The sequence below is a fragment of the Lepus europaeus genome, chromosome 5, assembly GCF_033115175.1.
Source record: "Lepus europaeus isolate LE1 chromosome 5, mLepTim1.pri, whole genome shotgun sequence".
In the NCBI taxonomy this organism is placed as follows: domain Eukaryota; kingdom Metazoa; phylum Chordata; class Mammalia; order Lagomorpha; family Leporidae; genus Lepus; species Lepus europaeus.
Window position 1 is genome coordinate 101,558,987 of NC_084831.1, and position 18,311 is coordinate 101,577,297.

Genomic DNA, 18,311 nt, shown 5'->3' on the forward strand with positions numbered 1-18,311 from the left:
TAAATAAATAAATCTTAACAAAGAAATGATAAGATAAAGACAATGGAATAGGCTCTTCCAAAAAAAGGCCATATAACGCGCCACATAGTAACGAAAATCAGGGGACTTTATTTCTGGGTGAGGTTCTGGTGGTGATGTCAACCAGAAGCTACCAGGTGGAACTGCATCTCTCACTCCCTGACAGAGCCTCCATTATGGTTGAGCACTGGTGGGCCTGGCCTGCCAAGGAAAACTCAACTCCGAGTGTCTTTGATTTAGCTGTTATTATTTTCTAGTGCAAAAGTTGAATCAAAATAGAAAAACAAAAGCTCAGTCTCTGACAGCAATCTCTCTAGGCGTTATCTGTTCGTGGTTTTCTTTAGGGCAAAGGAACAGCAGAGTATTCTGAATCCTGTGTTAATATTCAATTGTTTAGGGGCTAGTGCTGTGGCATAGTGGATAAAGCCACCAGCTGTGGCTCCAGCATTCCATATGGGCACAGGTTCAAGTCCTGACTGATCCACTTCTAATCCAGCTCCCTGATAATCAGCCTGGGAAAGCAATGGAAGGGTGGCCAAGTGCCTGGGCCCCTGCACCCATGTGGGAGAACTGGAAGAAGCTCCGGGCTTCTGGCTTCGAATCAGCTCTGCTCTGGTCATTGCCGTCATTAGGGGAGTGAACCAGCAGATGGAAGATCTGCCTCTCCTTCTCTCTCTCTAACTCTACCTTTCAAATAAATAAATAAATAAATCTTTAAAAAATATTTAATTGTTTAAATCAGTATTTAGTATCACATAGCTTCTTCTTGGCCACAGAAGCTTAAAATGATACTGAATTTCTCTCTCACCCTATAAAGTGTACCAGGGTAGGGTAGTGGTTATACAGGCTCTGGAGCCAGACTTCAAGAGCTGGAACCTGGTTCTGATGCTGACAAGCTGTATGACCCTGGGGAAAGCTAAAACCTCTTGATGGATCTCAGTTGCCTCATCTGAAAATGCAGGCAACTGAGGGGGTTGCCTTCTGGGATTGCTGTAAGTTAGTGTACACAAAGCACTTGGATGTGGAACATGGTAAGTATGTCAACAGTTCCTGTTTATAGCTATTCAGTTGATTTTAGATGTTCACTGCTTGTAACTTAGGGAGCAATCTTGAGCTAAACCTAACCAAAATTAGGGCATGTATTCCCATGCTAAATTATGAGGTTGGTATAGGTGAGTTATGGAATCATTTAATGCAAAGACTCCTCAAGTCTGGAGAAATCAATTTAATGCAAGTAGTAATTACTTATTGTATTGACATATTTACAAAATATTACAAAGTAAGATACCACTCCAGTTCACCGTATTACACAGGGCTGAATACAGGCAAGACAAAGTACATGGGAAACCTTTACTTCTGTCTTTGGTATTAGAAATCTACACAAATCTGCAGCATTTAAAGTTTCCAATATGAAGTATTAAAATGTAGACAAAGATGTAATCAATAATGTCACAAAAAGGGTCTCTAATATCTTCTGCTACGAAACCCCCAGGCCAATGAAATGCAATGATAAAGAGCGAACACCATCTGTAAAGGGACAGGGAGTCTAGTCACTAAAATGCACAATCCATGCTGCAATGCTGTACACAGGAGTGAGAAGCAGCGCTCTCCGTCACAACATGTAGCTGACGGTAACAGACAAAACATTCCCAAGACACAGAGTCGCCGATAAGACTTCATAGGAAAGAATCTACTGCAAGAGTACACTTGGACAGTGTAACTTTCCTGTACAGAATAGTTTATAAAATACATTTGGTGAACATTTACACATATACAAAAACTTAACTGCTTTTAACAAATATTTTTTTTCTAAGACACAATCACAGTTTACATCAATCTGAGGTAAAGGTCTTGGATCTATCCTAGATGAGAAGTCCGAGCCCATGAGCGTCTACAAGGGGATGTGTCCATTAGGCCTCAAGGACTGGCACCCAAGTGGGCAGGGGAGAAGGTAGGGCAAACCCACCTCATTTCAGAGATGACCCAGAATTTCAAAAGTGAAATGTTCCTGGTTTGGCTCTGTGAAGTTAATGCTTTCTAATTGTTTTTCTCTAAATATGAAATATGCTATGAGTCTTTTCATAACATGACTTCTGTTATGGAGGAAATATTTCATCGAGAAAGGGCCAAGTTAGTGTTCTCACTTGGCTGCCTCGAACAGGGATTCTGTGATCCCAAGAAGAATGTTCTTAAAATCCTCCCATAAAAATGAGGGCTTGGTAGAATAAGGGGCCTGCAAATGGGTCTTCCCAGCACTGAGACAGGCCCAGAAAGGCCTACAGGTGGGAAGACTGACAGAAGTGGGAAGCCACAGGAGCCCAGTGAGCCTCCCTCCACCCCAGAAATGCATACAGGACTCATCTGTGCTTTCCATCCAAAATCCTCAGCAATGTTGTTGGTGCTACTGTAGATACCCCCAAGAAAATGGGGAATCAGCAGTTATGTCTCCAATCTCTCTGGGTACATGGAAACAGCATGGTAATAGATACTGCTGCTATCAAATTGACTTACTGTAAATGACAGCCCTTGATCTGCTTCTGTAAACAATCCCACCTGACTTGGGTTACTGGCAACTCTCCATAGCACACCCAAGACCACATCATTGCATGAAGTCAAGTACTACATTTCCAAAATGATCTGATGAAATCACGAAGGTTGTGAAGATTTAATATGGAGACACTCTTTTTTATGTGCTTTTTTCCTCCCCTTTATAAAGAAGTTTGAAAATATAATTAGGACATCAAATGGATAATTAAATCTCTTCTGGAATATATCACTTGCATTGCACACCTGAGCATCTGCCTCTTATATTTTATCATGAGTCATATCAGGGTAAGAGTGTTTTCTGCGCAATGAGTCATGTGTTGGACAATTTAAGACAAGTACTGCTGGATCTTTCCAGTAAGCTACTCAAATGGCAGAACTCTAATTTTTTTCATGCTAGGAAGAGCAAAATTAAACTTCTGCTTCCTGGTACCATCAAAAAGTCTTGAGTATGGCACATGAGAATAAAGTGAACAGGCATGAAACATTTACTAATGGCGGGCATTCATGGTGTCTGACCAGATGAAAGTAAGAGAAACCCCAAGCAATGTGTGTGCAGGGCTCTTTAGAGAGGAAAAGCTTTTGGCTTTGCCCTGGTCCCTGACAATGACAGACCGGCAGCCTGTTTCTTGCACAGCTCTGGGCAAGCCATTAATCTGTCAGTGCTAGCATCTTTAGAAATCCCAGCATTAAGACTTAGGAGGGGTAAAGGAGTGCGCATGTTGAACCGCCAGATATGCAGCTTTTTAAACACTTCAGTTAATTCCTAATGTTGTGCAGGCTTCTATTTATCCCTTCTCTGACATTTTTGGTGCAGAGTGCAAAGCTGGATAGAAATTTATTCATCCTCTTCCACATAGGTGGATGGAAACCAGCCCACCTGAAAAAGAAAAACAACCATCATAGCAACATTACCGTGCATCTGGCCCTTCAAAGAATTCTACAAACAGAGCATTTCATTTTCATAACATCCCAACTAAGCTGGGGTTTTATGCCCATTTTAGGGAAATAAGATTGGTTTAACTACTCGTAGAAGACTAATAGAGTGAGTGATAGAAACAAAGGAATAAAATAAGCTTAAACAGTGTTCTAATCCGCTAGCACACAAATAAATATGTAAATTAAGTATAACATGGAGCTCTACTACATAATGAATCCTATTTCTGCAGTAGAACAGGATGTAAAGACAGAGGTACAATGTCCCATTCCTTCCAATTTAGATCAGCAGCTCTTACACATATTTTGCACTACACAGAAAGTTTATACTCCAGGGCTGAGGGTCTAAAAAGAACTGAAATGCCCAACTCTCTTCTAAAAAGGAAGCCGTGACACTTGCTCAGTGAGCTTTATTTATGCCACTATCACGTTCACTCTACATCTGCAGCGAGTTCCTTTTCCCAGCAAGGCCCAGCACCAATCCCAGGGGGCAGGTGTTGGGGAAAGGCTACAGCCCAGAACAGGGCCTCTCGCAGGCACCACAAAAAGTGCTACCAGCTGTCCAATCTCCTTCAGGGGCATGTGCATGCACATGGCCCGGGGAAAACTTACCCGGCCATTGACTTCTCCTCTCCACCAGCCATTTGCACTCATCTTTGTGTAAATCTTCACCACGTCTCCTTTCAACAGAGACAGTTCTCGCATGTCTCGTGCGCAGAAGTCATATCGAGCAATGGCAATGCCTAGCACCTTTGGACTCAACACTGTGAAGAAAGGATGGGAGTCATTGATTCACAGTTAGTTAGCAGTCACCAGAACCCAACTGGACGAATGCTACTGATGCTATCAAATGCACAGTTGTGATTTCATTACAGACCAGTGATAATGGCAGAGCTTGAAAGCAGCACAACCGCTGTTTCAATGCACACAGGTGTAGGCACATTCATGTTATAAAGTTCAAGAGTAATATGTTTTCACATTCTTCCTAAGAGCTTCAAAATACAGGCTAGTTTTGTAAAAACACAAACTGGTTAATAGCTAAATTACTATCTAGAGAGATAGGATTTAAGATGGCTTTAGCCTAAACTTCCTGCTGATGGCATAGTAATCTGGCTCTCTGAGGCAAAGGTTCATGTTTTATCTAGTAATTTCTTTGTCTTAGGACAACTACATGTTTTGGCTCTGATAAAAATCTGTCAAACACATGCCATCACTTGTAGTTAAGTGGCACTTTTCTCCCTCTCCGGAGTTTGCCATGTTAAAACTATTGGGATAAACTCAGTTATTGTTTTATATGTAATTTCACTTAGGTAGAGAGGTATGATTCAGATTTCACAGAAGGAACAAATGGCATCCACAAACATTCTTCCTTTCAAACAAACACTGCCTTCCAGAAAATGCTTACTGGGGTAGCTCATCAAAAACAAGATGTCAGGGTGTTCATCTCCTGGTTCAATCTCTCTCTCTCTCTCTCTCTCTCTCTCTCTCTCTCTCTCTCTCTCTTCTTGATGGAGCCCACCCTCTTCTCAAAGGAAGCTCCAGTTACTGTACTTGTTTGTTGGTCTCCAGTGTTTCATTACACATCTTGTATTAATATCTCTATCTGCTGCTCTTTGGTGTTAGAAAGTGTTTTCAAGTATATGTTCAGTGATTCTGAGAATCACTCATCTGAGATTGGTGGGACTTTATAAATCTTAAATGGTAGAGGAACTTAAGTGTAAGAAAAAGGAACAAACAGGAAATGCCATCTGGGAGCAGTTTGTTAACAGTTCCCTGTGCCCAGGCTGCTGCAGTTATGACCTGTGTTACCCAGGAAGGGCCCACCTACATGGCCACAGGGGTCTCAGGCCCATTATTCATAGCCTTGTAATGACAAATTTTTTTTTTCTTAGTCTCTGGGTATCAATCATGAGATAAACGAATGGCAATGCTATAGATTCCAGAACTGTAAAAGGAGTAAAAACAGGTCATTTTATTTCACTGTCCAGGACACAAACCACTTTAATGGTTTTCTTGCTAAAAACTGTCCCATGGCTGGGCCCTACTCTCAGAGTTGGTGCACATAAAAACACCCCTGTGATGGAATAACCCAATCATCAACTTAACCGGGCAATGTCACATAGGCCTTCTAACCCCTCTAGAGCACTTTTTTTCTCATCTATAAAATGAAAAGTCTGTACTAGGTGATTTCTAAGCTCTTTCTAGTTCTAAATTCTATGCTTCTATTGGGACTTACAGATTAATTTCTTAAAAACCTGTAAGCAAACATACGTTACCTAGACTTAAGGCACTCCCTTCAATGTCAAATAAACAGCCTCTAAACTTTCTCATGACAGAAATAAAGATCAAAAAGCCCAGTCATAAACTAACGAGCTGGGGAGTGATGGGTGCCAATCATCCTTTCAAGCAATGGGTACCAATAATTGTTTTCTTAATATGTGGAGACCAAGTTCAGATCTGGGTTCTATTTATTGTTTTCATAGAAATGCAGTGTCTTTTCTCAACTAAACTTTCTGTTCAAGAAATACAATGATTTCATAGAACACATCAGCCCTCATGCCTGTACAACCTCTTCCCAACAGATGGATTATATAATGTCTGACACAGCATGAGCTTACACACGGAGACCAGAGAAGTGAAATGTCATGACAAACAGCGGCTTCATGGCAGAGAGGAGCAAAGTGCATGACAGCAATGGAACTCTAGGGACTTTCTGAAGAAATGCATCTATATGAGAAGCCATACATAGAAGTAAACTAGTTTATTTGCAAACAGAAGCAAATTGAAGAAACATATAAAAGCAGTAAAGCAGTACCTGACCAGAAAGGAGTAGAAGAAGGGGGAACAAAGCTGTAGTCTGGAGGAGTTACAAAAGAAAAGCCACAGAACAAAGAAGGGGCTTAGAGAAAGAAAGAAAAAGAGAGAGAAGCAAAAGAACATTTAAGTGTTGGCAAAAAAATATCTCAACACAGCTATTTTGTTGTTGTAATCATGAGAAAATTGTCACATAAAAGTTGGGACATCAAGCTTCATTTTCACCCACTTCTCCCTTCTCAACATTTCTAAATGAAGAACAAGTCAAGCTTTTACATTTGGGTTGACATTGCTCTGCAGTTCAGAGCTGCCTGTCCTTTCACAGGCAAACACAGAGTACCCACTCCAGTGCTGCCATCTCTGAACCCCATCCATCCAAGGATGCCATTCTCTTCTCGGTGAACTGCCTGATTTCCACTCTGTTATACCAGTGGAAAGGGTACTCCTGTAAATTCTTGATGGAAAATGTTTCACATCAAAACTGATAAAAAAAGAACGTTTAAGGCTGTATCAATGAAACACAAAGGACCGATGGAAAATCTAAGAAATTACTCAATTTGTTAAGAATCAACTGTACCCTCCCTCCATTCCCACATGCAGATGTCAGCTTATTTTCAATGGGAAAATGCAATTAGAAGTGAAAACCACTCTGAATCGTACACCTGGAAAACAAAGTATATACACCCTCCAAAATATAAAGAGGTTCAGAAAAGTCAATGGCATTTCGATGCTCAAAGTCTTTTTATTCTTAAGGATAAGAGCCAGTAACATTTCTTAAATGGTTCTAAAGTGTTAAAATACATTATTCAATGTACTATGTGCTTCAGTATTTAATTTAAAAATCACAGTAACTCTAAGAGGAAGGTATTAATGCTACTCTCTCTTCACATTTCAGAGGAATCTATAAGCAGTGTGAGTCCAGGGTCCACACTTTCAACCTTTGACCACTGCTGCTCCACTCTGCATCTATTGCTCTGCTTCAGGTACCTCTGCAGGCAGAGGTAAAGCCATGGCGCCATCACAATGGGAAAGGCAGGTGTGGTTATAAACTTTCTATGACTATTTCTTCTCCCTGTTTTCATTTAATAAATTATTCAGTTGGGCCATGTTTTCCAAGAAGACAAATGATATCTTGCTGTTTTGGTATAGCTGTATCAATAAGTTCTGGCCAATGAGATGTAAGCAAAAGTATCATCAGGCAGCTTCCAGGGCCTTTCCTAGGAAGACAGTGTGCACATGGCTTCGCCTTGCCTTGGCTTCTTTCTTCTGTCTGGAGTATGGTCATGAAAAGGAATGTCTCTTCTGGATGATACAGCATGGGCTTGAAGGAACCTGTCCACTACTGATTCATGGAACAGAGATATCTGCTCTTCTCTGCAAACCTGAACTCACTACCACCAGGTTGGATGGGAACTAGAAATGCAACTTTCTCCTGCTTCAGCTGGTGGATTTGGGTTTCTGCCACTTGTACCTGCATGGGATCTGATCATTATAAAAAGCTTTCTACAACCAAGCATGAGGTAAAAGTGGGCTAAGTAAACTGGGAAGACATTCTATCATCTTCTAATGTGATCTGCCTCTTTGCAGTAACTGCCCAACTCAGGAGCCTGACAATTCCTCCAAAATGAACAGAATAGCAGTGACTTATTAAGAGATTACCAGACTCTACCCAGGCTGGCCCAGGGAATTGGAGGGAGTTCGGTTGTTCTTACAACCCTGGGTCTTGGAGTCCTCTAAACACAGAATGTGTCCATGGTATGTTTCTCCCATGAATGACCTCATACATTCACGTTGAACCTACTCTGAAGCATATCCTTGCTGATCATCAAGGTTCAGTTCTGTCCCACTGCACACTTTGCAGTACATTTTTTTTATTTAAAATTCATTGGTACATGTCATTACAACTAATGTTACAATTTGCCCAATTTATTTATTGCCACACAATAGAACTGGCACATTTTCATTTTGATAAATAGAGGAGAGGCTGCCATCTCTAATTTAACGAAGTAAACAATATATACCTTACTCTATTCCTGCCAGAAAATCTGATACAAAGATTTCTATCCCAGGTCTGAACAAGAAGCCCTCATCATGCACATCACTTCTGAGAGGTATCAGAATTTTTCACTTGAGCTGTTTCCTAATTGTTCATGTTTGAGTCTCTCTCTAGGACTATTTTATCCATAAAGAAATAAAAATAGGCTAAATTTCTCCAAAATTGTTAATGAAGGTAATTTAAGCCATGAGTTTGATATAGAACAAGAGATAAGTTAGCTCTAAGAGGAAGAAATGAGAAATCAATGGAAATACAATTAAATGCAATTTAAATAATCTCAACAATAAGGAGATTAATTAGATAGATAAGTTGTCTGTAATCTTAAAACATCTGACATTCTTGAAGTAATATGGGTAATACTTCACCAAAGGTCTTGAATCTCTGTTTCAATTATATGATATCAGGATGCTAGCCCTGTCTATTTTCTAACCCTAAGAGCATATAATCACTTGCATTCATGTCAAGCAGCTAGAATTTGGATCTTCTAAAATCTTATCTAAACTACTATAACTCCAATTACATAGTAGTTCGCTGTCATGGTGAGGCTCTGGCCTGTCTGCAGCTCTTATTCTACACTAATTTCTTTTCCCGATGACTGAACAGAGCCTTGGTCTGCCTTGGTTCCTCACCTGAATTCCAGCCTGTGACTTGTAGTGTTTCCAGGACACTGCCATGAAGTGCAGACATTATCTCTCATTTAACCTGCCTGAAATTGGACTCCTTATCTTCTCTATATTCTAGGCTCGACCTCCCACTTGTTTTTCTTTCCACAACTCCATTGCTCTCTTTGTGACCCCCACCTCGACAAGTCAGTGTGCTATTTGGCTCTTCCAGCTCACTCTGAGTCGAGCGCCTTTTCTTCTGGATTCAGAAATGTGTCCTTCACGAATTCTTAAGCGTTGCCACACAGTCCAGGTGTTGGCATCATTTCTAACCTCAGGCGACAGCCTCCTACCTGGTCTTCTCACTGTTCCAAACACTGCCTCCCAGATACCAATCCTATCATTCCATTGGATAAATTATGAAATCCAAATTCTTGACCTGAATTCCAAAGCAGTTCACAATCTGACTGCTCCTGCTTTCTATCCAAACCTGCAATAATTTCTCCAAGTGAATTCTCTTCACCCAGGCCAGCCTCTTACCACCCTCTGATGTCTACTGCTACATTTCCACGTCAGAACCTCTGCTCATTCTGGAATGTTGCTGCTTCCCCTGCCTCTGCCATCCTAAACTTCTCTCTCAAAAGCCCAGTGCAGGTCTTCCCCACGGGCCTTCCCTGACCACCAGGCATCCTCTGGCCCCTTGTCTTTCCTCTTCCAGCCATGTTAGACACTTGCACCACAGCCCTCCTGGGGGCTGCTACTTCATGACTGCATGTGGATTCTGGAGGGCAGGGGCCAGTTCTGATATCACTACTGCATCTCCCATGGGATATCAGTTCCAGTACTAAGCAGCTGAAATTGCTTAAACGACAAGTATCTCGGCAGGGTATTTAATTTTGCAATTTCTTGTGCCTCTTTCGCCTATTCATTTAGCTTATCTTTTGTTCACTTAAGTGTTCAATAAGACTTCCACCGAAGGCCAGCAAAACACAAAGAAAAAAAGTGAAATATGCTAGGTTCTATTCCCAAGGCTTCCAGGGGCCATAATCTGTCAGTAATATTCCTACAATCACTGAAATGTTTCTGAGTTGCTGAGCAGCTATTAAATAGTGTACGACTCCTGGCACTAACCATACTGCATGCCTGAGGAATCTTCTTAGGAATAAAAGGCTAATCAGTCTCCCCTGCCGTTCAGAGTATAGCTCTCAGCCAAACATTTTAAGGCTGGATGGGGGATGCTTTCTACTTTTCTACATGATGTAGCACAACTTGCTCCTGCCATTCTTCCTATACATCAATTTCCACTGCCTCTGGGTCTTTAATTCCTACAAGCTGGAAAAACAGCATTTGAATGTTTATACCTATGGAGATAAGAGTAAAAGATAATGTTCTTCTCTAAGGGATGAATTTAAATATAGATGTAAGCCATGTCAGAGTAAAGCATTTGCTTAAATATTTTTCACATTGTGTTAACTTGCAAAATAGAGTAACATCCACACTGAGTGTATACACACCGATTTCTACACACAGATACAGACCCATGCATTCTTCATCAAACTCCCCTCACCATACCAAGACACCATATTGTAAAAAGTATTGGCAAGTCTATGCCATAGAATAGAATGAGAAGATCCCAGTAGTGGGAATATTCACATTGGAATGTCAGGGGTATCTATCATCTCCTGAACTCTTTGCTCACTGCATAGTGTTATAGTTAGGCTGCCTACTAATGCATCAAGTCATTGGGGAAACTTCTTGAGAAAGGACTCTTTTATTCATATTGGTATCCACTTAGAAAATATAAATAAAGGGCCAGTGCTGTGGCATAGCAGGTTAAGCTGCCGCCTGTGGTGCTGGCATCCCACATGGGCACTGGTTCGAGTACCAGCTGCTCTACTTCTAATCCAGCTCTCTGCTGTAGTCTGAGAAAGCAGCAGAAGATGACCCAAGTCTTTGGGTCCCTGCATCCGCATGGGAAACCCAGAAGAAGCTCCTGGCTTCGGATCAGCACAGCTCTGGCTGTTGCGGCCAATTGGGGAGTGAACCAGTGGATGGAAGACCTCCCTCCCTCCCTCCCTCCCTCCCTCTCTCTCTGCCTCTCCTTCTCTTTCTGTGTAACTCTGACTTTCAAATAAATAAATAAATCTTTAAAAAAAGAAAATATAAATCAATATTGAGACCCTTTTCTTTGAAGTCATCATTTGCAAACTGCATGAGTCAGTTAAAATGGCTCTTCCTTCAAATATTTTTTTATTTTTTGAAAAAGATTTTATTTATTTATTTATTTGACAGGTAGTTATATAGACAGAGAGAGAGAGAAAGGTCTTCCCTCCATTGATTCATTCCCCAACTGGCCACAACGGCTGGAGCTACGTTGATCCGAAGCCAGGAGCCAGGTGCTTCTTCCTGATCTCCCATGCAAGTGCAGGGGCCTAAGCACTTAGGTCACATTGTACTGCTTTTCCAGGCCACAACAGAGAGCTGGATTGGAAAAGGAGTAGCTGGGACTAGAACCAGCGCCCATATGGGATGCCAGCCCTGCAGGCAGAGGATTAACCTACTGAGCTACAGCACCAGCCCCCAGATATTTTCAATACCATATCAGCACAGACGAGGGAGACAGCAACTCATTGAGAAAGGTCTTGGGTTGTCTGGCATGTTTATGGGACATGGCTCTCAAGTGGGCTAACCTTCAGAAAGCATTATTAGCAAATGAGCGGTGCATAATTTAGTGACTTGATGTTTCCACTTAGAAACTATTAACAGTACAATTATTATTCATCAATTTTTTTCAAATTAAACAAAATCTGCAGTACTACCATTGTCCAATGGAAACAGAAGTTATCTGTTAGATAAATTGAGAACAGAAGTTATCAGCATAGCTGTAGTAACTAATGTGTAAATCATCAGTAAGCAGCCATTTAGTTCTGACACTTGAGTGAGATGGATAAGACACAGAACACAGAAGCATATCCATTTAAAAAATGTATTTACAGGTGGGTAAAAAAGTACTAGAGACTTAAAATGTGATGCCTATGTTGTTATTGTTAAGGCTAACTAAGTGTTGCTTTAAAGTATTATGTTTTGCCTTGATCAGGCTATGAATGTATATGAAAAAAATGAAAACATATTCAATTTTCAGTAACATCTGAAATTTGTACAAGTAGAAACCAAGTTCAATCAACACTCTTCCTAAAAGTACTTATTAGCAAGCTCTGAAGTATTTTTGAAGTAACAATTTTCCATTCTGAGTATCACAGAACATTACTGTAAACGTGTTAATTATTCTCTGGTAGTGCGAACATTATCTAATATTCAGCTTTCTGTTGTTAGAAGTAAATATGATCATACCTATTTATGAAACAGAAAGTCGTTAGTAAGAATATCAGGCAATTGACCCAATGGTACAATCAACACAGTGGTCACTTAAGTTCACTGCCCAAGACTGGCCTAGAAGTCACCCCAAAGACCTATACTCCTATGGAGGATGTTCTGAAGATCAGTCTAGGAGGGGTTTTTGTTTGCTTATTGTTTTTTGTGTTGTTTGTTTTGCCAATATTGTCTACAAATGGCTTAACAGCAGATAGCAGGCTAAGAATTTAATGAATGTTTAATTTTAATTGGTGATCCTTATCCTAATTTTATTTTAAAACTCACCTAAGTCTTCCTTTCTTCCTTTTAGACTCCCAGCAAGATCCATAGACTATCCACAGACTATCAACTATCTACTCCCCCAAATAAAGCAAATTAAAGTCTCCCAGCTTAATGTGTATCATGTATTTTATATACTGTTACTGAAAAATATAGGAATAATTCAGATTGGCTTCATTTAATTGGATGTTAACAACTGGTAAGTGGATGAATTTTCCATTAGCCTAAAATCCAAAGATTTAATAAGAAAAACTTATGTCTAGAATTATTGCAAAATATATAGTTACTTATTAATCAATGCAACATAGTAAAAACATACAAAGTCATTAACAAGAAAACAAAAAGTATAAGGTCTTTCCTATTACTATGGAAAATTAGATAATTTGACATCATCTTGGGATTTCAGATAATTTATACCCATTTGTTAAGACATGAACTTATTTCTAAATCCATATTCTTTAAACATAACTGGCAGACATGTATTAGATTACCAATGCGCCAATGACTGTTTGAAGACACTGTAGGAGATACAACAAATAAGTTCAGCCTCTGACTTCAAAGTGCTTACAAGTCAGTGAAGGGACAGACACACTATATAAAGACATGGTCATAATTCACTTTGGATACAAAATGCTGTGACTGGATGTTCGGCTCCACCCTGGCCCTAAAAACAAAACATAACCCTGTAATCTTCTAGTTGCTCAGGCCAAAGCTTCAGAGTCAACTTTCAGTATTCTCTTAGTGTAATGCGTCATATCTGATATGTCATACCACCCTGCTAGATCATCTTCTAACTCTGTCTCACCTCTAGAGTACCATGTTGACCCCAGCCACGAGATCTCTCACTGGCTTGCATCCTGAGTCTCTCAACTGGACTCTGTGTCTGCCTTGTCCTCTTTCCCATGGCCTTTTCTCAACAGAGAAGCCAGAATAATCCTGTTAAAACATAAAGTCAGACCATGTCTTTGCTTTGCCTACATTCTTCCAACAACTTCCCCTTTCTTCCGGAATAAAAGCTGAAGTCCTTTAGAGTCTTATGTGACCTGGCCTCCCTACTTCTCAGACCTCCTCTCCTGCTGCTTTTCCTCTGTAGGCTTATGCCCTGCCCACACCGCAAGGCTAAACTTGCCCCTTTCTTTGCCCTGGCTATTTCCCCTCTTACCATCCTGAGTCTTTACTCAAATGTAACCTTTGCAATGAACCCACCCTGGTGTCCTCAACAAGAGTCATTGACACATATCACTAATGTTATAGGGTACAGGCAGAAAATAAGGTTTACTGGGCGGGGGGACAACACACAAGCTGAGAAGCAGATCAAAGCTTGCACTTTCCTAAACATCCATTGTCTCACAGTGTAGGTTGGGCACAAAATAGTCTGCCCACACTGTGGTTAAAGTACCAGCAGCCTGCTCTACATATTGATAAGTTATCTATGCCAGCTTATAATAATAGAAGTCTCCTGGTCATACAAGAAGTCTTGTTTTAGAAATGGAAGTTCCTGGAGCCAGTGGCTGCTGCCAGCTTGTTGAACTATTGACCTAATTCAGAACTGCTGAATGGGCCTTTCCGATAGGCTATTGAAAGGAAAGAAAATAGGAAAGTAAACCTCCCATTTTTTCTTTATCACCCAATCAGCTCAGTTAGAAATCAAAAGCCACTCTTCAGCACTTGAGCTTCGTTACCTCATTATGGTATTTTTTTCCAGCGCAAGCTTCAACTTCAAATACTACACAATTTAATTCTTAATCTACAAGGATAGGTACTTTTGTCTGTTCTATTCACTGCTGTCTAGCCCCAGCAATTTGAACAGTGCCTGACCTGAAGGAGGCTCTGTGCAAAGATCTGCTGAATGAATGAATGAATGATCTAGGGAGGGAGCTGTTGGTGAGGGTGTCATAAATAAACAAGATAGGAGGAAAGGAGCACTTGGATTCATTCAGGTACGTAGAACCATGCCTTCTGAGGAGGAAGGACAAAGAAGAGGGGAAGTTAACTGGGAAAGAATGTGTTCTGACTAGCGAAAACTAAGCCTACAAGTTGGGCAATACTGATATTTGTCTGCTCAGTTCTAATTGGTGTGCATCCACAGGAAAGTAGCCAGGATGGTGAGAGATTCAATGACTGTTTAGGTGATAAGGGACTGAAAGGTTATTTCAAAAGGGAGGAAAAGAGGGGAGGCTGGAAGGCAAGTAGAAAGACACAGAAAAGAAAATATACTGTATACTCATACAGAGAACAGATAGTTTATTTTGAATATATATTCAGTTATAGTATATTCATTTGACATTAATATGGCAGAATGAGCAAGCAATCTATTTTGTACTAACTACAGTAGGTTGGTATCTGTTAAATCAAATTTCTGGATCAATATAAGAAAAAACTGTTCAAAATAAATTAGATATTCTGTGTGGTAGTGGGCATAAAGTCACTTGAGTGTTCAAGCAAATACTGATGATGACCTTTCAGGAATGTCATAAAAGATATTTGTTTGAAGGCCAGTGCTGTGGTGTAGTAGGTTAAGTCTCTACCTGCAGAGCTGGCATCCCATAGGGGTGCCTGTTCTAGTCCTGGCTAGTCCACTTGTGATCCAGCTCTTTGCTAGTGCACCTAGGAAAGCTGCAGAGGATAGCCCAAGTGCTTGGGCCCCTGCAACCACATAGGAGACCCAAAAGAATCTCCTGGCTCCTGGCTTCAGATCAGCTTAGCTCTGGCCATTGCAGCCATTTGGGGAGTGAAACCAGCAGATAGAAGACCTCTCTCACTGTGTCTGAATCTCTCTGTAACTCTACCTCTCAAATAAATACAAATCTTTTTTTAAAAAGTGTATTTGTCTGGAAAGCCTCAAACAGGGCTCACATAGTTGGTAAGCTGGAGAATTTTTCTGTCATTACTACCTATAGAGTATGCATCAGGCTGCATTTAATATAACACGAGGGATATGTTTGCTATACTATTCGGTGCAAGTAGATGCTTCATACATGTTGAATGGATGAAATAAAGAATGAAAGTATGAATGAATAGAGGAAACCTTGGCTCCATCTACACTCAATGCCCAATGCTATTAAGAGAGAAGAGAATTACAGAGTGAAGACCTGCTACTGTATGCAGATTTGAAATTCAGTAGGGGATTGGCCTATCAGTGGTATATATCAAGGCAAAAAGAACTTGCAGTTGATCCTCACAGGTGGGAAATGAGTTTTTAGGAAGAAAAAAAGCTGATTCTCTTAATTTAGACAAACTTCTGATTGTTTTCCAGACAAGAGAGACTAGAAAAGACAAATCGCTGGATCAGGGCCATCATACAAGGGCACTATTGTCAATTAGGGAACACTGCACCTATTAACTGCACGGAAGCCAGTGTTAATTGATAACATAAGAGAGCTAATAATAAACTATATACAATTTGTGATATATACATTTGTATTTATATATACAATTTATGGGAATTAACAGCATAAAAGATGAGAAATGCTAAGGACATCATACTGCCTTTTGGGCTTTGAAATGTTAAAAATATGACTGAGTGAAGTTATCTAAACTCATAAAATTTATACCTGTAAGTCAAATTCTGAAAGAATCATGGCTACTAGTCACTAATTTTTAAAGCCATTAGGCTCAGATAAAAATGCTTAAATGGGGCTGGCACAGCAGGGTAAGGCACTGTCTGAGATGCTGACATCCTATATGAGTGCTGGTTAGAACCCTGGCTGCTCCACTTTTGATCTAAATGCCTGCTAATGCTCCTGGGAAAGAAGCAGAAGATGGTAAAAATACTTAGGCCATTGTCACCCATGTGGGAGATCTAGATGGAATTCCTAGCACCTGACTTTTTGAGGAGTGAACCTGCAGATAGAAGATACCTCTCCTCTCTTCTCCTCTCCCCTTCTCTCCCCTCTCCCCTCTTCTCTCTCTCTCTCCCCATATCTCTCTCCCCCGCCCTGTATCTCTCTCTCTCTCTCCCCACTGTGTCTCTCTCTCCCCACTCTGTATCTCTCTCTCTCTCCCTGTGTGTCTCCCTATATTAATCATGCCTTTCAAATAAAGACATCTTTTAAAAATGCTTTATAGTAGCCATAACGTAGCACTTGCTAAGTAAGTATACTTGCCAAGTATAGTAGCACTCGAAATAAGTAAATCAAAAAGGAAAGCCCTGGGGCTGGCACTGTGGCATAGCAGGTAAAGCTACCATCTGCCATGCTGGCATCCCATATGGGCACTGGTTTGAGTCCTGGCCACTCCATTTCTGATCCAGCTCTCTGGTATAGCCTCGGAAAGCAGGAGAAAATGGGCTAGGTCCTTGGGCCCCTGCAATCGTGTGGGAGACCTGGAAGAAGCTCCAGGCTCCTGGCTTTCCAATCAGCCCTGGCTGTGTGGCCATTTGGGGGCTGAAACAAAGATGGAAGACCCCCCTCTCTCTCTCTGCCTCTGTAACTCTGCTTTTCAAATAAATAAATAAGATCTTTTAAAAATGTAAAAAAAAGAATGACATTAAAAAAAGGAAAGCCCAGTGTGACCTAATCATGAAAGTGTGCAACTGGTGTTGATCACTTGCCCACCAAATGAAAACTCTGTGGACACAACAGACATGGGAAGCGAAAAGTATATGAAAATGTCAGCAATATGTTCTACATTACTCTGCCTGTAGAATAGTGTGCGTATTGGGAGAAGCACAAGAAACAGAAGTGAGAAATTAAAGTACCAAAGAAAAAGAGGAGGACTTTATAAATACAAAAAAAAATTGTCAAATGAGGCTAAGGTAACATTTCACCCGGGGTAGCAATGTTGAATAGTGTGGAAGTGGTGGTAGAAGCAGTGATAATAATTGCAGAAACTGAAACATACAGCATTTCCTATATGGCAGGCAATGCTGTGAGTACTGCACATCTACTAACTCATTTAAAGTTTCATAACCTGAGCAGTAAGCACCAGGAGACAATGCTGCATAATGAAATAAACTAGGGGAACTCCAGGTAAACTGCCACTTTCTTAGAAAGAAATATATGAGTATCATAAGCTGCATTTCTTGTATGTCTTTTTGACAAAGGAAAAGTTTCCATGGCACCTCTCACAGGATTAGAGGTTTGTGGACTACTCCCCCGAAGACATGAATTTATGTAAAAGGTGTTTGAAAAATAGTGTCCTGGTAATCATCAAATTCCTGAACATCAGACAAGATTCTTAGGTCCTATTATTCTCTATCAAATAATTACTACAGTGTTTCAGAAAAATAGGCAGGGATTGCTTGGAAACTCGCATCGGCTGGGAGTTCCTTCTCTTGGAAGACAATGCATCTGCAGGAAAGTCATAATCTACTGAAAATACTTCATTGAATTAAAGTCATGTTTTTCTTATAACTCCCATCAATGGGCTCCTATTTGGCCTAATAATGTCAAGTCTTTCTATAATTCAAAGTTGTAAGTACTTTAAAAAGAAAATTAAAATAAGGATGGAAAAATTGAGGCAAAATTTTAAAGTGAACACAATGAGATTGTACTGACTCTAATGGTGTTGCCACCCTCACCCTTCACATAAAGACATCTCTATCTAGAACCTGTGACTATGATCTTATTTGGAAAAAAGGTCTTTGCAGATGTAATTAAGTTAAGGGTCACAAGAGAAGATCATACTGAGGTTGAGTGAGTCTTAAATCCAATGACAAGTGTCTACTCAAGAGGAAAGTGTGGGAGATA

The 18,311-nt window shown here is 40.5% G+C and overlaps 1 protein-coding gene across 1 annotated transcript in view; it reads right to left on the reverse strand.

Annotated features, from left to right (window-relative positions):
• Nucleotides 1-1,230: 1,230 nt before the first annotated feature.
• VAV3 (vav guanine nucleotide exchange factor 3) overlaps nucleotides 1,231-18,311 on the reverse strand; it is a 415,772-nt gene continuing 398,691 nt past the window's right edge. Inside the window, exons 26-27 of the mRNA XM_062191859.1 lie at nucleotides 4,111-4,262; nucleotides 1,231-3,442 (exon numbers count right to left, since the gene is read on the reverse strand). Of these exons, the coding sequence (XP_062047843.1) occupies nucleotides 3,401-3,442; nucleotides 4,111-4,262 (194 nt within the window). The 3' untranslated portion in view covers nucleotides 1,231-3,400. The remainder of the gene's footprint in view (nucleotides 3,443-4,110; nucleotides 4,263-18,311) is intronic.